Here is a 26,979-nt window from a genome sequence, read left to right as displayed (position 1 = left end):
CGAGAAGATGTTCAGACGGAGTGCAGTACAATCATCTCTGTTGTTTGTTAATTGAAGATCCCAGATCATTCTGTTTTACGAGGAAGGACTCAGGAACCAGATGCTGTGGTGAAAACCCTGCTAGCTCAGAGAGGCAGAGAAAGCACCCAGCTGACCTTCCTACTCAGTTCATGTCCCAATGGAGAAAGCCCAAAAGACTCACTAGCTCAGCTGACAGCCCAGGAGGAAAAGGCCAAAGAAACCCAAGGCCAGAGGCTTGCTAGCTCAAGACCCAAAAAGCCAAAGGCCAAGGAGCTGACGCGTTCAAGAGCTACAGAGCTAAAATCCCAAGAGTAAAGCCCAAGAGCTAAAAGCACCAAAGACCCCCTCTACTTCTACACACTGTCTTAAATACTCCTCAACTCAAAGTCCCTCCTACTCTTTAATCCCTGTCAGCTGGTTTCTTGCTCTGCCTCTTGACCTAGGGTTAACTTTATTAAATCCTGTGTACACATAGCTCTTGGATTAAAGGTGTGTGCTAGGGCTGGCTGAACCACACCGTAATCACCTGTTTACAATAAACAAAGTTCTTTGGCTAAAGGTATGTTAGGGCTCAACACAAGAAACAGGGATTAGGGCTGGAGAGATGGCTTCAGCAGTTAAGGGTACTTACTGCTCTTCCAGAGGTCATGAGTTCAATTCCCAGCAACCACATGGGTGGCTCACAACCATCTATAACGTGATCTGATGCCTTCTTCTGGGCTGCAGATGTACATGTAGGCAGAGCACTGTATATATAATAATAAATAAATAAATATTTAAAAAAAAAGAAAAAGGGATTTACAGTTCCATCTCAGGGGGCACTAAGAGATCAATGACAGGTTCTTACAGTTCACAATCTCAGGGATCGCACTGAAATCAAATATCCGGCAACATTTGCCCTCGCCCATCTCTGAGCCATCGCGGTATGGCTAGGTATCACGAGCTCAGTATTAAAGGTAGATTTGAGTAGTATACAGTGTCTGAGATCCAGAGTCAACAGCTTGGGGTTAACTTTGGCTCTTTGAAGCATCTGAGTAGTGGGCAGGTCTTTTCATCCATCTAAGCCCCAATACCCAACTCATAAAGCAATTAGGAGGATTAACCCAGGTGACCTATATGAGTGGACACAGCACAAGGACCAGGTACCTTGTGGGTGCTTATGCTTTAACTTTTTCTCTGCACGTGTAACAGTAGCAACGACCTGACTGCAACTATCACCATCATTTTCATATGGAAGCTCTCAGTCTGGTCCCTAAGGCCAGGATTATAGTAGGCCTCCTGGATTCTTTCTCTGCAGTTCATAAGCATGTGTGACTAGTCAAATAGCCTTCAGGTAAAGAGCCGCTAAGGCTAGGACTTTGGATTCAATGCACAAAAAAAAAAAAAAAGTAATAATAATAAATAAAATAAAAAGTGCTCTTTTACTCCCTAATGTGGCTGGGTGCTTCTGGTAGCGTCTTTGTTTTTCTTTGGATGTGCTGGTTGTGGTAATTCTCCCACTTCTCTGGGATGGGTTTTTATGATTTAGCAGCAGTTCCTAAACAAGAGCGAGGCTTCCTAAAGTCTTTGTTGATGTATTCTTTTTGTGTTTAGAAATGTAAGTGGCCAGAGCTAGAGAGATGGCTCAGTAGTTAAGAGCACACATACTGCTCTTCCGGAGGACCTGGGTTCCGATCCCCAGGCATGTGACACAGCTCCCAACTGCCTCTGACCAGCTCCAGGGCATCTGACAGCCACATCAGGCCACTGTGGGCAGCTACACTCATTTGAATGTGAGCATACCCACACAGAGTCATAAAGACAAAAGTAGAATTTTGCTTTTATAAGTAGGAAGCAGAGGATGCTATAAAAATAACAGTGCTTTGCATGTGTGCTTACTCAGCAGCTGTGGTGAGTCAGAGAGAACACTGGGCTGGGGTCACAACCAGTTCTATTACCTTGGACAGCACCACATTGATTCCCAGTGTCCCATTTGCAAAATGGGTTTAGACGGGGTGAAAATACCGAGTCTTTGACCCACAGTAATGTGGGACACTATCTGCAATGGCATCTTATAAATGGTGACATGACTGTTGTGTGCTGGGTGACTCTTGTCACCAGCAGCAGCAGCTTCCATTGCCCTGTAAGTGTTCTGCAGGGCGCTGTGGCAGTTCTAGGAGGCCCTGGCTCCCTTTTGCCCTGTGTGTCTCCTCTGTGATTGTATATGGCTTAAAGGGACCCTTGAGAGTTAGAAATGTGATCGCCCTCATTTTGTGGATTGCAGTGGCACCCGAGGTATGGGGCAGCCAGCTCTACATTCCTAAGCCACAGAGGTTCGTGTTGAGCCAGGACTGTACAAACAGAGCAGTAGGACCAGCGTGCCTGAGAGGGCTCCCCGGAGCCTTGATGGGGTTCTGTACTGGGCCCTGGGCAACCTGATCTTTCTTCCTGTCACTTAACGGAGTACCAGAAACTCATGGAGAGCCCGTGGCCACAGCCGCAGAGCACTTAAAGGACTTTTATCGCCTGGCAGGGCTTTCATTTTTCTCTTCTGAGCGTTACTCCCTTGCAGGTGTGCATAAACCTACAGTTGCACACTTGCCTCTCAAACTTAAAGGAAGAAATGCAAAGGACGTCCTGGGAGCTGAGCCCTTGGCTCTGGACTGCTAGTTAGGGCTTCCAGACCTAGGTCATCTTACGAACCAGCACTGCCCAACAGAAATAGGATGCTCACCACATGTGTAATTTTAGACCTAAAACAGCAAGTGCAAAGAGCAGGGTGCCATCAAGTCAGTCTATTTTATTTAAACAGATACATCCAAAATATGGGTGTGCTGGATAGTTTTACGTTAACTCGACATAAGCTAGAGTTATCTGAGAGGCAGAAACCTCAATGGAGAAAATGCCTCCATAAATTCTAGCTGTAAGGCATTTTCTTAATTAGTGGTCGGTTGGGGAAGAGCCCAGCCCATTGTGGGTGGCTCCATCCCTGGCCTGGTGGTCCTGGGTTCTGTAAGAAAGCAGGCTGAGCAAAGCCATAAGGAGCAAGCCAGTAAGCAGCTCCCCTCCACGGCCTCTGCATCAGCTCCTGCATCCAGGTTCCTGCCCTGCTTGAGTTCCTGCCCTCACTGCTTTTGATGATGGATTGTTCTTTGGAACTGTGAGTGAAGCAAACCCTACCCTCCCATGATGCTTTTGGTTATGATGTTTCATCACAGCAATAGACACCCCCAATTAAGATAGTGGGAGTAAGGGTGTAGTTTATTGGTAGAACACTTTCTTTTAGTGTGCAAAGCTTTAGGTTCGATCCCCAGTATTACAAAAAAAGTAGCCCAGCAAAAACCCCTACACCTAAAATATATTGTCTTTTTGAAATGCTATTAATATATAAACAAATTATACTGGGGGTTTTTTTCATTGAGTCTTCAAAATCGGATGTGTATTTTAAATATGTAGCATGCCTTAGTTCAGAGATTACATTTTCACAGGAAATCCTTTAGGATTTTAGAATTTAGACTTTGTAAAACTGTGAGTGAAAGCCGGGCGTGGTGGCGCACGCCTTTAATCCCAGCACTTGGGAGGCAGAGGCAGATGGACCACTGTGAGTTTGAGGCTAGCCTGGTCTACAAAGCAAGTCCAGGACAGCCAAGGCTAACACAGAGAAACCCTGTCTTGAAAAACCAAAGCCAAACCAAACCAAACTATGGGTGAAAATAGGGCTGGGGATGTGGCTCGCCTACTAGGCACAACAAAATCCCAAGGAGGCCAGCCTGGGTTACATGAGACTCACACACACACACACACACACACACACACACACACAAACACACACACACACAACAAACAAACAAACAAAAAAGATTTCTGTACCCAAATTATTCCAACATATGTAAAGTTTTTTTAAAAATAATTGGATCATCAATCGAACCTTTCCTTTAAAATTCATATGCACATTGGCAAAGTGGATTCACTTTTTGAGAAAGATTGATTTGAGCTTGAAGCAAAAATTTAAAAACTTATGTCCACACTAAATTCCAACTATGTGTCAGCTCTTTTTGTTTGTTTGTTTGTTTGTTTTGTTTTGTTTTGTTTTTCGAGACACGGTTTCTCTGTGTAGCCCTAGCTTCCTGGACTCTCTCTATAGATCAGGCTGGCCTTGAACTCACAGCGATCCACCTGCCTCTGCCTCCCAAGCGCTGGGATTAAAGGTGTGCACCACCATACCCCGCTCTCATCTCTTTATCTTAATATTGGACTTAAAGGCGGTACTGAACATACTGAAAAGTAACTTTATAGTTACTTTTGATGTCTTTTCAGTTCTTTTAGTTTATTTAGCCAACATTTACAACATCATTACAAATAAACCTTCTGCATTTTGTTACATGATAAAAATATGTAAAATCATGATTACTAATGTGTTATGAAATTGGAACACAAATTATCATACATGTTTGGGTAGATCATAAAGTCCTTTTTCCTCCTTTGCGCTGTAAATTTAGCCCATGTGGGTTTAATATGAATATATATGAGATTTTGTATAACATTGCCATTTAAAAATCTATGAATACTGATGAAATAATTGTTTACTGGGTGAAAATAATAACTTGGCAAGTATTTCTACTTCAGAAAAAGTGAATTGGAGCTAATACAGGAAAATGTTTTCATCTCTCCATCAGAGAGCATCAGCAGAAGACACTCACCAACTTCTTTGTCTTCTGTTTGAATTTTTTTTCTTTTTTTCTGTTTCCTGAATTGGTGATTCATCATGGCATGACTTTTGCAAGTGTATACTAAGCCATTTGGGCAGCTGTAGCCATGATACTTTTTATAGAGTGGGCCTCAGAAAACCTAGAAGACAAATGTTTCCAGTTTGCATCATCAGGTGCAGGGAAGCAACTGTTTCCAGTATGTGCCATGTGGTGCAATGGAGTGAGAAGGGAAACGTTAGCTTCCCAGCAGATCCACAGTTAACCCATCGGAGTTGAAGCTCTGTCTGTTATGACAGAGAGGAATTCTGTACATGTCAACGATAATCTTTGACAGATGAAAAATATTAAAAGATGCCTACACCGTGAGTTCAGCATTGTTTAGGCCAGCATTTTTCAACCTGTGGGTCTCAATCCCCTGGGGAGTCGCATATCAGAAATCCTGCATGTCTGCTAATGCAGATATCTAAGGAACGGTATTGAAGGACTGCAGCGTTAAGAAGGTTGAAGATCACTGACTCAGGCTGAACTTGGACACTGTTTTTCCATATGAGCTTCCCCAAAGCATTAACTGGGCAGCATCTGCTTATGTCATTACTTAGCCAAGGTTAAGGAAAACTTTAATATTTTTAATTTCTTCAGTTCATTTTTGACATTAGAGTTTGTAGCCAATGGCTACATGGGGCTTAACTATAAAACCTGAGAAATATCTGTCTTAGTTAGGGTTGTTATTGCTATGATGAAACACCATGACCAAAAGCAACTTGGAGGGGAAAGGGTTTGCTTGGCTTATGTTTCCACCTTCCACTTCCTAGTCCATCATAGAAGAAAGTCAGGACAGAAACCCGAACAGGGCAGAGACCTGGAGGCAGGAGCTGATGCAGAGGCCATGGAGGGGGCTGCTTATGGGCTCGCTCCTCATGGCTTGCTCAGCCTGCTTTTTATATAGAGCCCAGCACCACGCGCCCAGGAGTGGCACCACCACATGGGCTGGTCCCTTCCTATCAATCACTAATTAAGAAAATGCCCTTCTGCCAGATCTTGTCATGGCTGCATCCTCTCAGTTTGAGGTTCCCACCTCTCAGATGACTCTAGCTTGTGTCCAGTTGACATAAAATTCGCCAGCACGATATCTTTTCAGGTTTTTTTTTTCCCCTTAAAGTAATTTATTTTATCATCTGTTCATGTACAATGGCTTTCGTTTTTCTGTGATAGCTATTTTATAACAGACTGAAGTTAAAAGTTTAGGTCCTCTTAAAAAGCTGTTGGCAGGCCAGGGGATGTGTGGCTCAGGTATAGATGGCTTTCCTGGATGCGGGAGTCCCTGGGTTCTGTCCTCTGCACTGGAAGGGGGATATTTTTAAGAATGTTTTTGTTCAAGGATTGGAGAGATGGTTCAGTGGTTAAGAGTGCACACTGCCCTTCCAGGGGATGTAAGTCAGCTTGCCAGTACCCACAGGGCAGCTCACGGCCGCTCTAAGCTTCACCTCCAGGAGATCCTGTGCCCTCCACTAGCACACGCACTCACATGTGCACAGACAGACAGACAGACAGACAGAGATACACTTAAATATAGTAAATAAATATTTTTAAAAGAATGTTTTGCTTAGGTATTTATGATCTCAACCACTAATATCATTGGTTCTTTCTTGACTGTGGAGGAAAAACTGCTTATCAAATAATCATTGCTGAAAATGTTGCCTTTACCAGACAGACTGCTTTTGCATTTTTCTGTGCTATGACCAGAGCAGTTAACACTGATTGTGAATTTGTGTCATATCTTTTCTAGTTATTTCTCTTACCTATTCATTTTTCTCTTTACTCCCCAGGACATTTTCTTGGCTCCCATGTTTCTCTTTCAATTTCTTAATAGTACACCTTTGTTTTATATTTTTAAATTGCCAATGTTTACATTATTATTATTATTATTATTATTATTATTATTATTATTATTATTATTATTTTCTGTGAATGAGTGTTTTCCCTGCATGTGTACGTATATTGCATGCATGCAGTGCCCAAGGAGACCAAAAGAGAGTGTCAGATCCCTGGAACTGGAGTTCCAGATGGTTCTGAGCCACCATGTGGGTACTGAGAACTGAACCCAGGTCCTCTGCAAGAATAGCCAGTGCTCTTAACCCCTGAGCCATCTTTCCAGCACCGATATTTATTTTTTAAGCTAGAGAAATACTCACATACTGCCTTAGATGCCGCTCATGGTGTATCTTGCTAGCTCTGTTCGTTGTATAATGAGCACATAACATTTCATCTGTGCATAGAAAAAGCATTGCTTGAGCTGAATTAATCCGTTGTCCCTAGATAGAACAGTGGTGCTTTTGTGTGCACGCCTAGAAATAGCACCGGGGTGTTACCTAAATGTAGGGATACAGTAATAACGGAAATGCCATCTTGCTAAATCAATAAAGTTGTACTTACTGGAATAATGTTATTACAGTGGTTTCTTGATTAAATTTGGATATAGTTTACAGTGTGCTTCCTGAATCTTACCATCATTCAAATGTTCAATGGTTGCACGTGACCCGTGATGACCTTATGGCACAGTGGTGCAGAGCTGGATGTGCAGGGAGCTAGAAGTTTGTGGATTTATACTTCTTAGTCTCTTTGGGCCGAAGAAACTTTCAAATCCTGCTTGTTGTTAAAATGGTTTTATTCCAATTGTATGAATGTGTGAGTGTGCGTGAGTGTGTGTGTGAATGTGTGCATGTGTGATTGTGTGAGTATGTGCACATGCTGTGTGTTGCTGATGAGTATGTGGTTTTTTTGGGGTTTTTTGTTTGTTTGTTTGTTTTTTTTGGTTTTTTGAGACAGGGTTTCTCTGTGTAGCCTTGGCTGTCCTTGACTCGCTTTGTAGACCAGGCTGGCCTCGAACTCACAGCGATCCACCTGCCTCTGCCTCCCGAGTGCTACGATTAAAGGCGTGCACCACCACGCCCGGCTGAGTATGTGTATTGAGGCCAAAGAATAACCTAGGTACTGTCCACCTTTAAAAAAATTTTTTTTCTGGATGTGGAGGCGGATACCTTTAATCCCAGTGCTTCAGAGGTAGAGCCAGGTGGATCTGTGAGTTCAAGGCCAACCTTGTCTACAGAGCGAGTTCTAGGACAGCCAGGGCTGCACAGAGAAATGCTGTCTTAAATTTTTTTTTTTTTTTTTTTTTGAGACAGTAAGCTAAGCTGGCTGGCCAGCAGGCCCCAGGAACTATGTGTCTGCCACTCCCCCGGCTCTGTGGTCACAAGTGCACATCACAGCACGCTGCTGCCTGCACAGCAAGCTCTTTCCCAACTGAGCCGTCTCCCCAGCCATTTCATTTTAAATCTTAGTTAAAAACGATGTTGTTGTTTTTGCTATTTGCTCGACTGGGTTTTACAGAGAACTCTTAATTTAGGGCTCACATGAGCAGTTCTGTTCTAGACAGGAGAGGCGGGAGGGGCAGCTTCTGGGAGGCCTGTGTGACAGAAGAGCTGGTGTGGTGGGAAGCCATTGTGTTTATGTGCCATGCCCCGGGCCTGACCTTATCTTCTGTGGTGTCTGTCATTCCGGGAGGCAGAAGGCATTTTCTGTGGTCTGTTCCTGTCCTGTGCCCCACTGGAAGAGTTCTTTCTTTTCTGTCAGGAAAACAGCCTGAGCTAAAATCAAGATATAAAGGACTTAAAATAGTGTCTGAATGATTTAGATTGAACAGCTAAGTACACTAAGAAGTTTCCCCTAAATTTTTTTTCCAACCAGACCAAGATACTATTTTTGCTAGTTACTCAGATTTTTTTCTTTTTTTTTACTTTTCCCCCAGTGTACACCAGGTAGGTCTTTTACTGTAGAGATCCACCTGCTTCTGCCTCCCAATTAAAGGTCTGCCCCCTTTTTTATTTGGATCTAGCTACTATAACATATTGGTTGAAGGGTGTCAGCTTAGGGTTATATAGAGTTTTTTAAATAGAGATACATTTAAAAAGAGTTAATTCTGAGCCTTGTAAGTTTTGTGGTTGCTGGTTTGTTGTTGGTTTTGATCCAGGGTCTCTTACAGTTCATGTTGGTATCCAGACTTGGACCTTTTTTTTTTTTAAGATTTATTTATTATGTATACAGTGCACATTAAATCACATTATAGATGGTTGTGAGCCACCATGAGGTTGCTGGGAGACCTCTGGAATAACAGTCAGTGCTCTTAACCGCTGAGCCATCTCTCCAGCCCCCAGACCTGGAACTTCTGGCCCTTCTTCTTCTACCCCTCAAACACTAGGATTACAGGCATGCACCGCCAAGTCTGGCTTATATGGTGCTGAGCATGGCGCAGGGCCCTACACTCCCAGTCCACCACGAGCCTTTGAATACACCAGGGCATGGCTTTGGACTCACACCAGACAGCGTGGTGCATTAGAGGCCTGTCCTTGGAGGCTCAGAGTGAAAAGAAACCAGACTGGGTCTTAGCTTCTAGAAAAAGCTTTTGGGGGAAAGCAGTGACCTTTCTGAGCAAGGTGACAGCTCACTAGGAACAGAGCCTGACCTTCTGTCATCTGCTAGGCTAGTCAAGACCAGTCCAGAGCTGTCTGAGTCCTGCACGTGGTTCCCAGAATCCTATGTGATCTATCCAAATAACCTCAAGACACCAGTCGCTCCAGCGCAGAATGGCATCCAGCTTCCGGTCAGTAACTCCAGGACAGATGAGAGGGGATTCTTCCTGGCTTCTTATAACAGGAAGAAAGAGGATGGGGAAGGCAATGTTTGGATTGCAAAGTCGTCTGCTGGTGCCAAAGGTAAGTTGCCATGGTTATTCTCTCTTGTCACTTGTAAGATCCTCTTGAGCATCGTTCAGTGACACATTAGGTTTCAGTGATGCTCCATTTCTTTGTTTGGAGGGCGGGACTTGGAGGGCGGGACGCGTAGACATGGAGGTCAGAGCACTTCCTTTGGGAGTTGGTCTCTTCTTCTGCCATGTGGGTCCCAGGAATTGAACTCAGTTCATTAGGCTTGGCAGCAAGCACCTTTACCCACCGAGCCGTTTCACCGGCACTTACTGATATAGTTAGATGAATGACTTCTCTCGGAATCCTCAAAATCAGACAACCATGTCCAGTTTTTTTCTGGAAAAAAAAATTTTTTTTTTTTGAGATAGGTTCTCCTATAGCTTAGGCTGGTCTTAAACTCTCTAAGTAGCCAACGATGACCTGGGCTGCTGACCTTTCTCTGTCCATCCACCTGAGTGCTAGAATTCCAGGCATGCACTCTCATGCTCAGTGCTATTGCGTTCTAGGCCAGTACTCTACCTCCTGAGCTTTAGCCGCAGCCCTTTAATGACCTTTTGTAGCCTCCTAACATTTATCGCCCAAGTCTTCTCTTTAAGCTCTGGATTCACTGGTACCCTCACCATCTCCAAAAGGCTTTTCAAACTCAGAGTGTCCGGCACAGAACTTTCCATATCCTTTCCGCTTGTCCAGCCCCTCCCCTCCGCCATCACGTTTCCTGTCTAGTGTATGGTCCCACTGTTCACACAGTCTCAGAAAGCCCCAAACCTCGGATTCCTCCTTTTTTTTTTTTTCCACAATCTTTATGAAATACATTAATGTCTTGTCAGGGCTACCTTCAAAATATGTTCTTATATTTCTACCACCCCCACTCTCAGTCAAAGCCACCAATTCTCTCTAGCCAGTTGCTGCAATGTGACTTGCAGCCAGCTCTCATCTTGCCAGACAGAATGATGACTTAAAACCACAAATCTGATTGTGTTACTTCCTGATGCGTTTAAGATGGCTCCAGAGTCCTGATGGGACTCTATCCCACTGGACACTTCCTGGTAGCTCTGAAACCAGCTCCTATTCCTGGCCTTGTTCACTCTGCTGTAGACATAGAGGCTGCCTTGGATCCCTCAAATAGATAAATTTGCTTCTGTGCCGGGGGTATGTCTCCATCGGCTCAGACATTGCCTTGTCAGAGAGGGCTCTTCTGGTCTAGAATGGCCCCCGTGCCCGTTGCGTTCTGTATGTTTAACCTGTATATGTTAGTGTCTTCCCAGGATGTATCATGCCTTCTGGCACTTTCCCTCCATGTAGTGTAAGCCACATGTAAACATGGACTTTATGTCTTGTTTGCTTCTGTGCCTTCCACACAGGCATTCAATACATGTGTGGGATGGATCCCTAGAGAGGGAGAAGACTCCTAACATCAACTCAGGCCCCTAATATGATGAGCACACAGTCTCCCCCATAACTGCTGTCGGGCGCTCTTTTTAAAACCATCGCATCTTGAATTTACTTCTTTCACTGTTTGGAAGACCGCCAGGCCACTGTTGCTCATTTCTGTCCCCAGTCCATTGGACCTCAAAGTCTTTCCCACCAATCAGAAGACAGGAAGGCTTTACTGGGAATCTCCTGGAAACGGGTGAAGTGAACTCTTGCCACAAGCCGGGCCCTCACCTGCTTCACTTCTCTCTCGTAAATCCACCTTAAGTACTTACTTTAGTTTGGTTCTATTGGTAAATTGGGAACTTAGAGGAGAGATGGGCATCTATGGCACTCTAGAATGTGGCCCAGGAGTCAGGATGATGCCGGTGGGAGGACCGGTCCCCCAACAATGGTCGGTTAGGAGTTGTGAGGAGCTCAGCCAAAGAAGGAGAGATGGTTAGAGAATTTTAGGGGGAGTGAGGAAACTGTTCTAAAAATAGATTCTAATGACGGCTGAGGAGCTCGTGAGTATACTAGCAACCGTCGAATTGTACGCTTTATAAGGCTGGATTTTCTAGTGTGCTGTATCTCAATTAAATCGTTGCAGTTGATGGACAGGTACCATGCCCTGAGTCTTCGCTAATGTGCTGCAGGAGACACTGCTCTATGAGTGGGTCTTCACCTTGGTGGTCTGGTACCCTTGCCTTCCTGGGTTTCCTATAGAGCATCGTCTTAGGAGTGAATTTGGAGATCATGGCCATAATCTTATTATGGTAACCATTGACAGTGGTATCTTAAACTACTCGGAAATTATATATATATTTATTTATTAAAATTCAGGCCAGAGAGATGGTTCATCTGGTAAAGTTGCTTGCCACCAAACTTGACAACCTGAACTCAGTTTCCCAGGACCCATACCATGGAAGGAGAGAACCAGCTCCTTTGGCTTCCATGCATCCATGCAAGCAGTATGGCACACGCACACGCACAATCACACACACACACACCAAAAATTATAAGTTTGTTTAAACACCCAAAATGTCATGTTAGTCCTGAAAACACTATATGGAGAAGTTAATGCGATGACCCTGGAGAGGGTGAGACAGCAGGAGGGGAGCGGGGGGGTGGTCGGAGGAGCAGGCCAGTGGAACCCTCCTGTGGGTTTTTCCGTTTCCCCTGGCTTTGGTCAGGAGCTGTCCCTCTTGGAACGAGCCGGCTGGTCTCTGTGTCACTTTTCTTTGCAGGTGAAGGCATCCTCATCTCCTCAGAGGCATCGGAGCTTCTGGATTTCATAGACAACCAGGGCCAAGTGCACGTGATCCAGAAATACCTGGAGCGCCCTCTGCTTCTTGAGCCCGGCCACCGCAAGTTTGACATTCGGTAGTGTTTGCTGTCCCCAGGCTTGATTTCAGTCATCTTTTCAGAGTGTGATAGGGCCTGCCAAGAAAAAGGTGCGACGTCCGTGGAGCATCTGGCTGTAGCGAGCACGAGCACATTGCTGCACTGAGTATGGCCGAGCCTCCCAGCCTTGCTACTGTTTCCCCTCCACTTCTTCTCCCTAGGGAATGTCACTAAGTCACAGTGCCAGTCAAGATACCAAAGGACAAACATGGCAAGTGGAGGTGGCATTTGTTAACCTCAAACAAGCCCATAGCCTTTAAAAAAAAAAAGTCTATTTTAGAAAGGAACTCAAGTCTCATTATTTACAGTGAAATACTTCATTTGTCTCATGGCGGTGCTCGTCCATTATTTTGGCTGACTTGCGATTTGCCTTATATAACTTCAGCGCCTTCTCCTTTGCTACACTGTCCCAGCTACAAAAAATTCAGTGCGTGTGCCGTGTGTGTGTGTGTGTGTGTGTGTGTGTGTATGTGGTTGTGCATGCATGTAATCCTGGCACAGGATATAAAGGCAGGCAGGTATCGTCAAAGGAAGTTTCCAGGCCAGCTAGGGCCTCACAGTAGGACCCTGTCTCAAATAAATAAATAAGTAAATAAGTGGTAATAAAGTAAGGTGTGGAGGTTATGTATAAAACCTTGGGATCTGACTGAAGCTGTGTGTGTGTGTTGGCCTGCAGAAGCTGGGTCCTGGTTGACCACCAGTATAACATCTACCTCTATAGAGAGGGCGTGCTCCGCACGGCTTCGGAGCCGTACCATGTCGACAACTTCCAGGATAAGACCTGCCATTTGACCAATCACTGCATCCAGAAAGAGTACTCAAAGAACTATGGGAAATACGAAGAAGGCAATGAGATGTTCTTCGAAGAGTTCAACCAGTACCTAACAAGCGCGCTCAACATTAACTTAGAAAACAGCATTCTGCTCCAGATCAAGCACATAATAAGGTGAGTGACGCATGGCCCTGCTGACGTGTGTGTTCCTGAAGGAACTTCCGGAGTCTATGCCCTCTTAAGCTGCCTGCTTTATGTGTGGAAATATTCTGTTATTTTCATTTTAACGTCTGTGGACTATATCTGTGGTACTGTCACTTCGTTTGTTCTAAAATTGATAATTTATATCGTCTTTCTAGTTTAGTTGGATGGATTAACTCTTTTTTTCTTTTTTAAAGGCATCTCTGGGCCTAATTATCTATCTTTTCTGTTTCTTATGATTTTTGTTATCTCCTATTGTTTGCCGTAGTTATGTAGGGTGAAAGCTTAGATGATTGGAGTTGTTTTTTATTAAGAAAAACAAACACAACAAACTATTCAATCAACTAAGTCAATCTTTTGACTTCATTCTGCAGATTACATGAGGTTGTTTTTATATTTTTATCATATCAAGCTCTTTTTTAATTTTCCCTACTGCTCCATCCTGCCTTGGGTGATATAAGAATTTTTGCTTACTACCCAGATGTTTATGGATTTTTCATAATTCTGTTAGAGTTATAGGAGCATCGTATGGTTTCACTCTTTCTTATCTGTTCATTATTTTTTGCAGGTATAGATATGTGTGGTGTGTATCTGTGTGTATGCTCGCATGTTCACATGTGTGCTTGTGTGGGTAGAGGTCAGTCCGCAACTCGTACGTTGCGGCAGGCTCTCCCACTTGAACCCTGAGCTCACTGGTCCATCTGCTCCAGGTAGACAGCTGGCTCTAGGGATGCTGCGTGCACATCTTATATTTAATAGCAGTTCTTGTATTCACGTTCACCTGTTCCTGGCTTACAGTTTATTTCTTTTTTTCTTTTTCTTTCTTTCTTTCTTTCTTTTTTTTTTTTAAGATTTATTTATTTAGTATACAGTATTCTGCCTGCATGTAACACCTGCAGGCCAGAAGAGGGCGCCAGATTTCATCTTAGATGGTTGTGAGTCATCATGTGGTTGTGGGAATTGAACTCAGGACCTTTGGAAGAGCAGGCAGTGCTCTTAACCTCTAAGCCATCTCTCCAGCCCAGTTTATTTCTATTGTCTCTTTTTTTTTTCCTCTTGATTTATTTTCTTAGGATACCTAGGAGTAGTTTTTTTAGTTTTCAGTATTTTTTGTTACGGGTTACAAAATCAAGTAATTTTTAAAAATGAAATGTAATACACCAAAGTGTGGTTCAGTGAGTTTTAAGTTACGCACATTCTCACCTAATCATGAAACAAATCGTGATATAAAATATTTATAGTAGGCACATTCCCTTTACCCCAGAGCCTGGCAGGCTGGAACAGCAGGGGTAGAGGGCTCCAGGCTAGTCTGGGCTGTATCCTGAGACTCTGATTCCTTTACAAAGGTAGCCTTTCCTTTATCACCACAGAGTCGTGGAAACCCACCGGCGTGGTGGCCCATGACTTTAATCCCAGCACTCAGGAGGCAGAGGCAGGTGGATTGCTGTAAGTTCCAGCCTGGTCTACAAAGCGAGTCAAGGACAGCCAAGGCTACACAAAGAAACCCTGTCTCAAAAAACCAACCAACCAACCAAACAAACAAACAAAAATAAAAACCCTTTACTGTGGATTATTCATCCTAACCTCCTAGCAGATAAAAAGTTTCATTTTGTGTGTCAGATTTTTTTATTTTTATTTTTTATTTTCGGTGAGTGTTTTAAATCCCAGCACTTGAATGGAGGCGGCAGGTGGATCTGTGAGTTTGAAGCCAGCCTGTGGTCTAGAGAGTTCCAGGCAGCCAGGAATACACAATGAAACCAAAACAGAGACAAAAAGCGTGAAGTATTATTTCATAGGCAAATGCCTTAAAATGTTTAATAGAGTGCCTTTTTCTCCTTTTTTTCTCCTCTCCTCTTCCTCCTTGATTTTGTTTGTGAGGATTTAGGTTATCTATCATCTATCTATTTTTTCAATACAGGGTTTCTCCATGTAGCTCTGGATATTCTGGAATTCATTCTGTAGCCCAGGCTAGCCTTGAACTCACAGAGACCTGCCTGCCTCTGCACCTGCCTCCCTAGTGCTGTTGGGTTTTTTTGTTTGTTTGTTTAAGTTTCTAACGTGTCTATGCTTGTGTCTGTGTATGCCACGTGTGTGCAGTTTCTGGCTAAGACCAGAAAAGGGCATCAGATCTCTTGGAGCTGGAGTCACAGGTGTTGTGAGCTGCCCAAATGTGGATGCTAGGAACTGTATCTGGGTTAGAGGAGCAGCAAGTGCTCTTACCTGTGAGCCATCTCTCTCCCAGCACATTGTTTTTTGTTTGTTTGGTTGTTTTGTTTTGTTTTGTTCTTGTTTTTTGAGACAGTGTTTCTCTGTGTCACCCTGGCTGTCCTGAACTTGCTCTTTAGACCAGGCTGGCCTCAAACTCACAGAGAGCTGCATGCCTCTGCCTCCCAAGTGCTGGAATTACAGGCATGTGCCACCACCAGCAGCTTGATTTTGTTGTTGTTTTTATTTATCTGTATGGTCTAATAATGTTTATTATCAAGCCTTTAATTATTATTATTACTACATCAGTAAACCTGCTAGCTATCAATCAAGACACAGACACTTGTTATATTTTAAAATAGCCTTAGTTAACCTGGGGCAGGGCAGACATTTATCCTCTAAACTACTTCCCATGTGGGCAGGCATCCCATACCTGCTACCTCAAGCTACCTCCCATCCATAATCCCATATACTTGCTAATGTTCTTCATCTGGGCCAAATCTCCATCCATGCTGGCTTCTCCTCCATCTAACCCATGAGGCCTTTTTCTCCTCTCTTCTCGGGACCCTGTCCTCAGGTCTCTTTCTTCTTCCCAAGAATCTCTCTGTCTCCAAGCCCAGGAACCTTAGCCACACCTATCTCCTTTTGCCCTGCCCAGGTGATGGCCTTTTATTGGTCATAAGGTGGGTCACAGAGACAGCAAGCAGTAATTAGCATCAAAATACAACAGACCACCCCCCAACAAGATTTTGCATAATCCAGATTGTCTTTGAATTCGAATCCCCCTGCCTCAGCATCTTGAGTGCCAAGATCACATGTGTGCCATTAGGCATAGGTTACAAGCAGACATTGATGGTACAGAATTAAACTGTAGGGGCTGGAGAGATGGCTCAGAGGTTAAGAGCACTGACTGCTCTTCCAGAGGTCCTGAGTTCAATTCCCAGCAACCACATGGTGGCTCACAACCATCTATAATGAGATCTGGGGCCTACTTCTGGTGTGCAGGTGTACATGCAGGCAGAACATTGTATACATAATAAATAAATAAATCTTAAAAAAAAAAAAGAAACTGTATAGTGGCACTTTCATACATGCTTATAACATAATTTGGTCATCTTACCCTCTCCCTATTATCCCATTTCGCTAATCTTCCAAAGTGTTGTTGTTGTTGTTGTTTTGTTTTTTTTTAATTCCTAAATTTACTGACATCAGCGATAATCAATGACATGCTAGTTCATAAGAGCAGTGTTTTTTAAATGATGCCTAGGGCTGGTTGTGGCGGCACATGATGGTAAGATTTGCTGAAGGAGGCAGAGGCCGGAGGATGACCAGCCTGGGCTACACATTTAGCCAGGGGGTGGTGGCACACGCCTGCAATACCAGCGCTAGGGAGGCAGAGGCAGGCAGATCTATGTGAGTTTAAGGCCAGCCTGGTCTACAGAGTGAGTTCCAGGACAGTTGGGACTACAGAGAGATACTGTCTCAAAGCAAAAACAAAAGGGAAAAATGGCCTAGGTACCAGGGGTCATGTTGAGTGTCTTATGTAACTATCTCTATGAGCAGTCTCAAGGCTAGGAGTGGGTAGTTTTGTTATGCCGAGATTGCCCAGATTGCGAGACCCCCAAAAAAGGCCACCAGGACTCGATACCGATGCAGTATACACAGGGTCCTGTATTACAGGCTCAGAGCTTTGGATCCCCATCCTTCCTGACGGAGCAGAATAGGAGAATGATACTGGAGCTTCAAGGGTAATGGATTTATAAAGAAAAACTGTAATTAGGGGTTGGGATCACAGGGAAGTAAGGAAAAAGCCGTAAGCTGGGGTTGTGACAGTCTTTAGACCTCCTCTATTTACTCAGTGTGTCTGTAAGATTCAATTTTAACTTCTTTCTATGCTATTCAAATCTTCCAATTAAAAAAAAAGTAATCAGAGCTACTAAGAATTCTGTGATAGATTTCAATATTTAGTTTAAGTACTTGTCATCTTAAATGTTCCATTAGCCATAGTTAGCAGTAGATCTGGAGCTAGCAAGAGAAATCAGTGCTGTCCAGCAGTTTTTCTACAGCTCCTGCTCTGCCAAGTGCCAGTCCACCTTTCACGTGGCAAAATACAGGGACGTGGAGATGGCGCCATTGACCTGAGTTCTGTCCCCAGCACCGATGTTTAGAGCCTCGTGTGATAGCTTGGAACCCCAGCCATGGGGAGGCAGGGCCAGGCAGATAGGTGTAAGTTTGAGGCCAGCTTGGTCTACAAAGTGAGTTCAGGACCCAGGGCTCCGTAGAGAAACCTTGTCTCGAAAAACCAAAATAAAAATAAAAATATTATTAATAATGATGATGATGACCAAAATAAAAATAAAATTATTATTAATAATAATTATGATGACGGTGGTAATAACAACAACAACAATACTACTGCTACTACTACTACTACTACTACTACTACTAATACTAATACTAATACTACTACTACTACTACTAATAATAATAATAATAATAAAAACAACGTGAAACTGATTTTTATGCACATTTGCTATAAGATCTTGCAGGCATAGTCTCTGTGTTCCTCCTGTCCCTACCACCTCATTCTCAGCAGGCTCTCCCTCTTCCCCCTCACAGGAGCTGCCTCATGAGTGTGGAGCCGGCCATCAGCACCAAGCACCTTCCTTACCAGAGCTTCCAGCTCCTTGGCTTCGACTTCATGGTGGATGAGGAGCTGAAGGTCTGGCTCATTGAGGTCAACGGTGCCCCCGCGTGTGCTCAGTAAGCCTGAACCTGCCTGTGGTCATAGCAGGAAGCTGGGTGTGCAGCTTAGGTAGTCTGTCAGGCGCAAGCGTGGACCCTTTGATTGTTGCCAGGGAACTTGTCATAGTGAGGGGAGCCGTTTCCCTTTGTTGGCGCCACCAGCTGGGTGTGGTGAGTTAGACCTGTAATCTCAGCACTAGAGAGGCTGAGGTAGGAGGGATCACTGTGGGCTCGAGGCCATCCTGGGTTACACAGTGAGGCCTGTGCCCAGCATGGCCTCCTGAGCTTTGGAGTGAGAACCTGCCTCCAGGTAAAAACAAAAGCAAAACCAGCCCCTACCTCAAACTGCTGCCATCCTGTTCATGTGACAAGCTGAATTAGCTGGATCCTGTGAGCAAGAGAGACAGTGAAGTTCAGGGGCTTCCCACACAGTAGAGCCTGAGCTAGGGTGTAAAGAATTGGGGCTCAGAGGCACCAAAGGCAGTGGGGAGGCTGTTCAGATGACATGGGGACCTGGCTTTGTGCTGGGTTGAATGCAAGTTTGGGGGATGCTCAGCTGAGGAGAATGTGCCCTCAGAAGCAGGGTGGCATCTTCTCTTCCTCCTGTCAACAGTGTTAGTGTGAAGTGTAAGAGAGGACGGTAGGCAAGAGAGCTGGGACTTCATGTGGTGGCTCTTGCTATACAGGCAAACCAGGAGGGTGTAATCCTCCCATGCTTATGGGCTAAGTTTCACTTTAATCATGTCAAGGACCTTCCATGAAGCTCACATTTAGCTCTTGGAGAAGCTGAGGTAATTTTCCTGTGGCTTAGAGAGCCCCACACTCACAGGGGACAGAGTGAACACATAGTAGTTTAAAGGCCAGGCTTTGGCCACCTGATCAGAGCCTGGAGTAGTTGACTCATTTGCATTTGTCAGTCCTTGCAGCTGACAGGTTCCCGTTAGGCTCTGCCTAGCTTTCCAAGCACCAGAGAGGGTGTGGGCTCCTGGTGCTAAGAAGAGACACAGGGCCTTGGGGAAGAGCTATGGGTAAGGGAAAGGACCAAGTGAATATGATTGCAAGCTGTGACAAGCATTTTGGTAGAGAAGAATGTCAAAGGAGATATGATTTAGTACAAGGCCCTCTCGGGGGTGATGGCTGGGACTGAGATCTGGAGGAGTGCCAGCAAGAGATGCTGAGGTACCAGCAAGAGATGCTGAGGGTACCACCAAGAGATGCCGAGGGTACCAGCAAGAGACACCGAGGGTGGAAGGGAGCAGGTGGCCCTATGTCCTCCCTTCAACATTGACAGCCGTGTGTCTAGTGTTTCCTCCTGCCCCTTCTATCAAAGACCCATCACTCCAGAGTACTCTGCCCCACCCTCCCATCTTCTCCATTTTCCCCAGTCACCTCTCCCTCATGGCTGTGGGGCTCCCATTACCACATGACTGTATAGATTTTCCAGCTGCTTCTCCGTGAACCTGCACCCTGCTCCAGGGAGTGCACGCCCCAACCTGCTCCCTTTGTGACCCAATCTTTTTTTTTTAGGAGTCCATCTTTTTAATTAATTAATTAATTAGTTAATTTTATGTACATGAGTAACCTGTCCTCACAAATAGCAGAAGAGGGCATCAGATCTCATTATAGATGCTTATAAGCCACCATGCTGTTGCTGAGAGTTGAACCTCTGGAAGAGCAGCCAGTGCTCCTAACCACTGAGCCATCCCTCCAGTCCCAGGACCTATTATTTAGACTGCAGCGTTTTCCAGAGCTGTCTTATCTGTCCTCCTTTCCCTGTGACAGCTTTGGAGGAGGCCGCTTCCCTCTTGTAGAATCTTTCTTTTCTGTGTCTTTGGGTCGTTGTACACCCGATGAGGCTGTCTAGGGTGGCTGCAAGCAAGCTGGACTCTCTCTCTCTTACCAAAGTCTGGCTCCAGGTGGTCTTTCGCTCTCTGCTCCTTTTCCCCTGTTTGTGTTCTTGTTAAACCTCATAGTAAAGCCACCAAATTAATGCAGCTCCCGAATTCTAGATTCGTATCTGTATGCACCTTCCCCGGGTCCCGTGAGGATGTCTGTGCGCACCCACCCACTTGGCTTCCTCTCCAGACTTTTCCATTGCTGGGAGAAGGAAGGGGTCGCCATCTCCCTCCTCGGGAACTGGCAGAGCACCTGCCTTCTGCTCCCATCCGCTCAGTCCACAGGTCCTGGGAACTCAGCCTCTGGCTTCCTTGGTCATCAGTCCCTTTGTGCCAGTTACCTTCTGTCTCTGGGGAAACTTTTGCAAAGAGCCCCCCTGCTGAACTTTCTATTTCTGCGCTACCCTCATAAAAATGTCTCCTTCCCAGAGCAGCCTGAGTGAGAAAATAGAAACTGCACTCCGCCTTCCACCTGTGAGACAGCTGCCTCGCCTGCCTCTGCAGCTCAACCAGAGATGCCCTTCCCACGATAGCTCTACCCACTGTGTGGTCTCTGTGCTTTCTGCGTCCTCCCTGTGGAACCTCGTCACCCCTCACTGAGGCCTCCCCGAACCAGCTCCCTTTTCTCCATCAGAGCCTTAGTATTTCCTTCCTTGTGTCTGCTGCTGTAAACAACTTGTTTTGTTCTCTATAGAATGTTCACACCATGACGTCTCTAGCCTCGTTTTTCTTAGTTGCTTTTGAGGCCCTGCGCTGGCCACACGGTTCTCTGTACATATCCTATGAATGAGCAAACCGTATTTCCTGGCTTAAGTCTTCTCCACTCACCTGATTTTTTCCTTCATTATTATTGTGTTTATTATTATTATTAATTGATTGATTATTTGTGTGTGTCACGGACATGTGTGCCACAGCATGTGTGTGAAGGTCTAAGGGCGACTCCTTGGAGTCAGTCCCTAGAGCCCACGTAAAGGCAGACAAAGAGACCTGACTCCAAGGAGTCCCCCTTTGACCTTCACACACATGCTGTGGCACACATGTCCCTGAACTCGGATTGTCATATTTATGCCTCAAGTACCTTTTCCCACCGAGCCATCCCATCAGCCCAGCGTTCACCTTATTTACAATTGCTTGGGCTTTATTTAAGTAGAGATCCCTTTTATATTATCTTTCTATTAGCCAGTAACTTATGAGGCTTAAGTGTAAAAGAGTTCTTTATATTAGGGCCCAACCTTATTTGTCAACCCAGATTCTTCTCGCAGGGCGTGGTCTTATGAGCGGGTCCCCTAGGGTTCGGCTTCCAGTGAGGTGGGCCTGGCAGCATGAGACACCTGTGCCACGCTGAGTCTTTCTGTGTCACCAGTGTTTAAGATGCGAGTTGGCCTGGCCACCTCGAAACTGGTCTGCGCATCATTTCCTGGCTCCGGCTCTCCTCGTGGGAGAGAGATGCTCACGGTAGTCACTTACATGCACGGCGTATTCTTATAGCTGTGGTTCTTGGGGAGCTCACATGATTCCCGGAAGGACCTCCACGTCTCTGTCCCTTCAGAAATAGGAGCTTAAGTAATTTGGCTTGGTTGAAAATGGGACTGGATTGTGTAGACAGAAACAGGAGGGGGGGGGAGCCAGGGGGCAGAGGCTGGGGAGGTGGGGAGTGGAGAGAGAGAGGGGAAAGAGCAGGACAAATGAAGGTCAGCTGGCAGTTAGGACTTCCAAGAGAGAGGTTGGAAGCTTGGCTTCCCAGCAGCGTTACAACAGGGTAAATGCAGACCTAGCAGCCTAGAGGGTAGGGGTAGGAGAGGAAGTGATGGGAGAGGCTGCTGGGTGGACATGTCTCTGTGCGATAAGGATGGCAACCGCAGAAGAGGAGCTCCTCCTAGCTGGCGGGAGTAGGCACACAGAGTCTTCTGAGAATTCGAACGGCTAAGACCTTGGGCCTAGGCAGGCTGGCCTGGACTCCTGTCCTTGCATCTGGCCACTTGTGTTCCCAACACCTCCTGAGCACGTTGTGGGCCAAGCCCAAGCCTCCCTCCAGATACGTGTCCTTATATGTTTCCTCTCACCTCTGCCTGCTCCAAGGGTCAGTCCCAAGCACCTGGCTCCGGGGACTCATACTGCCCATGGAGCCCACAGGGGAGGGGGACAGAGTGCCACCCCCACCGCCCCCCCACTGCTCTGGGAGAGTCCCACTTTTGCCTTCTGCTTTGTGGCAGTGGAGTGGAACCCGCAGTGTGCAGCCTGGAACCGCAGGGAAGGAAACTCAGATGGGTGTTGTTGCCCCTGGAGGAAGTTGAGCCCAGGGAGCTCACTGCCCTGGGCCTCGGACAGTCTACCAGCTCCACGTCTCCCACATGTGCCGAGTTCTGTCTTGTTGGTGTAGGCCGCTGTAGTCTCTGTGCGTCCGCTTCTCTCACACCCAACACGCACTCTTCAGCAGCCGCCTCCTCCCTCTCCAGAGCCACTGTCTCTTTCCCGTCTCCTTCCTCTGCTTTCCCAAGCTGTCATCATCCTTTGTCTCATCACTCGCCATCTCCTGGGTCCCATCTTAACTGTCAACCCCACAAGTCTTCGCTAGTGTCCCTTTTCCCTTAGAAGGTGGTGATGTTCCTGCACGATGCCTGCCCCTCCATGTACACCCTCATAGACAGGCGACGTAGGCTAAGGACACTACTGAAAATCACCTTCTCTGCTAGTCAGCAGCTGTTGTTTGGTTGCCATCAAGGCCTTTTAAAAAATACTTAAATACCGCCTTACATGTTTTATCTGTGTGCAGAGCCTCTTGTGGGTACTGGGTTTTTTTTGTTTGGTTTTGGTTTTGGTTTTGGGGGTTTTTTGTTTGTTTGTTTGTTTGTTTTAACAGAGACAAGTTTTACAAACGTGTTCCCAGCTTTGATTTTTTTTCTCTTGTACTTTGATGAACACCCTCAATGACATCTTTAACAACTTATTTCAGGAAGCTCTATGCAGAACTATGCCAGGGCATCGTGGACATAGCCATATCCAGTGTCTTCCCACCTCCGGACGTGGAGCAGGTGCCCCAGCCAGCTGCGTTCATCAAGCTGTGAAGGACCAGGAGCTACAGAGCCGCCTTGGGAAATGTATGGGGTCCTGGCTCCAGAGGAATGCGAGATGACTGGACCGCTCCTTATCAGGGCATGCTGGGGAACAGGTGTGCAGGAAGAGCCCGTGAAGAGAAGGGCAGCTGTGGGAGAGCAGTGGCGCTGTCTTCCGCGCTGTGGAGACCTTGGGAAGCTGAAGCACGTGACTGAGAGGGGAAAACCCGAACACTATTCTAAAGGGCCCGAACCAGGGATTTGGTTATGGTGTGATCCAATCCCTTGAGCGGTTCCTGGTCTTAGGTGGTACTGGGAGCCGAGCTTCTCCTCTGCAAGATACAGCCCTCTGGGACCTCTGGGTGGTGCCTTCCCGCCTACTGCAGCTTTAGTGCCTTAGCTCAGTGCCCAGTGCTGCCTCACTGGACACAGACTGGACCGTAGAGCGTTTTGGAGGTTGCCACGTGTTCCCTGCACATCCCCTCTGCGACACTGTCCCACTAAACCCTGAGCAGGCATGCAGCGCAGTCCATGCTGTGCTCTGGCCGGTCAGTGAGGGCCTCTAGCTTGTCACCCTCCTGGTGGGCTAAGAGTGAGTACCTGCTGAGGGTCCTGTGGGCATCAAACAGTGTATGCTGCTCACTGCATGTTTTAGAAACAAAAGCAGCAGGCCTGACGAATCTGCAAGCATCAAATAAGCATGAGAGAGAAAAAAAAAAACATGGTATCTTACTTAATGGGGTAGGTGGGTGGGTGGGACCCTCTGAAGCATCTTAAGTCTTGGTTATCTTTGGTTTAACCAGAATTCTGAATGCAGCTTTGCAATTTCTCTTTCCTTTACTCCGCACCCCGTCCCCATCTTTGAACCTTTGTAACAGTTCTCTCTGGGAGCCAGGAAGGAAAACCCCCATCCTCTTCCTCCCTCCACAGCTCTCCCCATATCTGCCCTCCTTGGTTCCAAAGGCCTTCTGCAGGAGCCGGAGGACCAAGTTCCATTCCAGAAAGGACCGTCTGCTTATGCACATAGGCAACAGGAGAGATGCCCTCTGAATGAGGGTGTGTCCTGCCTGAGTGAGAAACAAGTATATGGAGCTCTGCACAGTGTCACCAAAGGTGTACTACAAGATGTGGTTTCCGTGTCATGGATCCGTCTGTATTTTACAGGCTCCTCGGGAGCCCACTTCCATTGTGGCGGGAGGATGTCATGTGTAGTCGGTGTGAGTGTGGAACCAGGCTCTTCTGTAGAGTGGCCTGGAGCCACAGCAGACATAGCGAAGGCTGTCCCTTTTCCCAGAGCAGTGTGATCTTTCCTGGTAGATACATTTTCCCTCTTTATCCTCATTTGTCAGCATGTTCTACAGTCGGGTGAAACTTCAACAGACAGAGTGAGATGCGGGAACTTAGGGTAGGAAAGGGATGGTGAGATTACTTAGTACCTGCACAGTGGGTGGCAGGATGTGAACGTGTTATAGTGGAGCGAGGAAAGCCCCAACTCATGGGAATCCGGAGCGTAAAGGGGCCATGCTTACCTGGGTGGCCAAGTTGGCACCAAGAGCAAAGCCAAGCATTCCAGTATTAAGTCAGTTCTTGGAACCCAGCACAGCTATGGCTCAGTGCTGTGGAATCTCTGAGAAGGCGGTGTGCACACTCACTTAGACACTGGAGGATGCTGGCTAGTTTCAGTGGGCTGGTAATGGAGAAAGCAGGGAGGGTTATGTGTGCCCCTGGACCCAAGGCATGGGGACATGCAGGAGTGTTTAGCTGCTGTCGTGACAGGGCTGGAAAAGCAGGTGTCAGTAAGTCTTTATGAACCCCAGCAGGCCTTGTAATAAGCCTGAATGATTCTATAACATCTGTATGAGGGAAGTGAGGTAACCTGAGTGAATCCATAACATCTGTATGAGGGAAGTGAAGTAACCTGAGTGAATCCATAACATCTGTATGAGGGAAGTGAGGTAAACTGAGTGAATCCATAACATCTGTATGAGGGAAGTGAAGTAACCTGAGTGAATCCATAACATCTGTATGAGGGAAGTGAGGTAACCTGAGTGAACCATAACATCTGTATAAGGGAAGTGAGGTAACCTGAGTGAATCCATAACATCTGTATAAGGGAAGTGAGGTAACCTGAGTGAATCCATAACATCTGTATAAGGGAAGTGAGGTATACTAGGTGGGAAGGCTTGAGTTCACTGCTCACATTGCTTTGACTATTTTACGCATTTACTTCCCTCCAAGTAGGAAGATTGGCTCTGAACCGTTTCATACCATCCCATGGTGTCGTTGGCGCAGGTGATCATGCCTGGCCCACAGGTCAGTCAGTGTAAGTGCTGCCCATCACAGTGGTTGTTTGGAGATGACCACTCCACTTGTGGCTCTGTCGTTTGCACCGTGTCACGTGAGCCAAATAACCTCACTGTGCCTTAAGTTTTTGTCTGATAGAGGAGACGTTACCTGACCCTGGGGACTACCTCAAGAGAGTTTTGTGAGAACAAAAGAGAGTAAGTAGGAAGACACAAGGGCCTTTAGTACCAAGGTTCTCAATGCCGACTACATGCTAAAATCCCCCATGACGTTAAAAAGACCTTGATGACCCTTCCCACCTGTGGCCAATGGAATCAGAACCTCAGGAAACAATATGTCATGGGGTGCCTTGAACCATTCCTTTGGGGAGCAGGACAAACACATTGTTATCTTAGAAGAATCACTTAAGGATTAAGGCTCAAAAGAAAAAAAAAATACCCTTTGAAGCAAGCAATTCTGAAAGAACAACCAGAGTTGATCTATATATTTGTAATATAATAAGTATTGTCCAAGCCGTTTCTAAGTTTGCTTCTCATCCAAGCATCTGGAAATTCAAACGTACTTTCATTTACATAAGCAGTTTATCAAGTCCTTGACAGCAAATGTGCACAGACACGAATCTATGAATCTAATAATATATAGTAGAGTTATTCTTTAATTGTGGGAGAAAAGCCCCTCCCCTCACACTTGACTTCAGTGGCAATTAGAAAGTCCATTTTGCCAAGAGTGCCTCTGTGTGGTGAGACAGCGTGGGGCTGGAGCTGGCACAACATACCAACTGACTGTTGTTTCAGGAGCTCTTCAGGATGACATTCACACACACAGGACAGTGCGGGGAGGGGTGCTGGAAAACGGGCTCTGATCCCCAGAACCAGCCAGCGTTAGTGATGCTATAAGGTGTTTCTAATGAACAGCTGTGGTTGTGTTCATGGGTGTGGCACAGAGAAGATCCATGAACAAAATGGCAGGTGCCAAAGTGGGGTTGCATGTGGCGTGTGGGTGCTGCCTTGAGGCTTCAGTGGTTTATGTATGCACCTCCAATCCTGGACACAGCAACTGCACCTAAGAGGAAATTTCTGAGACGAGACAACTATATGAATGTTTTAAATGTCTGGAGCATTAAAGTAAAGATATTTCAAGTGTTTTTGTGTCCTTGGGTTGGGTCATCTTGCTGTGAGGGTTGACTAACCTTTGGCCATCGCTGGTTATTCCAGGCTCTTGATGCCACCCAGAAGGAAGTCACTGAGACAGCAAATGTCCTGGCCTCCTGTGAGCCATCTGGGGTCTCTGTTGCATGTTCCTCATTTATTCCCTGAACTCTGAAAATGGATGGACATAATTCTAAACTCGCCTGCCATCCAGAGCCAAGTTGGATATTTCCTAACCAAGTGCTATTTATTACAGAGGTCAGCGGGACAATTTCAGCTGCCAGACCCCAGTCTCTTCCCTTCCCCAGTGTCTTGTGCCCCGTGTGAATCATGGCACATGGCACAATGACACAGGACGGTGTGAAGGAGAGCT

At 46.0% G+C, this 26,979-nt stretch overlaps 1 protein-coding gene across 1 annotated transcript in view; it reads left to right on the top strand.

Moving 5' to 3' along the window:
• TTL (tubulin tyrosine ligase) overlaps positions 1 to 26,599 on the top strand; it is a 30,175-nt gene extending 3,576 nt beyond the window's left edge. The window contains exons 3-7 of the mRNA XM_084776899.1: positions 9,246 to 9,478; positions 12,127 to 12,262; positions 12,960 to 13,229; positions 18,081 to 18,224; positions 23,055 to 26,599. Of these exons, the coding sequence (XP_084633025.1) occupies positions 9,246 to 9,478; positions 12,127 to 12,262; positions 12,960 to 13,229; positions 18,081 to 18,224; positions 23,055 to 23,166 (895 nt within the window). The 3' untranslated portion in view covers positions 23,167 to 26,599. The remainder of the gene's footprint in view (positions 1 to 9,245; positions 9,479 to 12,126; positions 12,263 to 12,959; positions 13,230 to 18,080; positions 18,225 to 23,054) is intronic.
• Positions 26,600 to 26,979: the final 380 nt, after the last annotated feature.

Source organism: Acomys minous, assembly GCF_964271855.1.
Source record: "Acomys minous genome assembly, chromosome: 3".
NCBI classification, from domain to species: domain Eukaryota; kingdom Metazoa; phylum Chordata; class Mammalia; order Rodentia; family Muridae; genus Acomys; species Acomys minous.
Note: the sequence above shows the minus strand (reverse complement) of the source record. Positions and strands in the feature narration are given on the sequence as shown.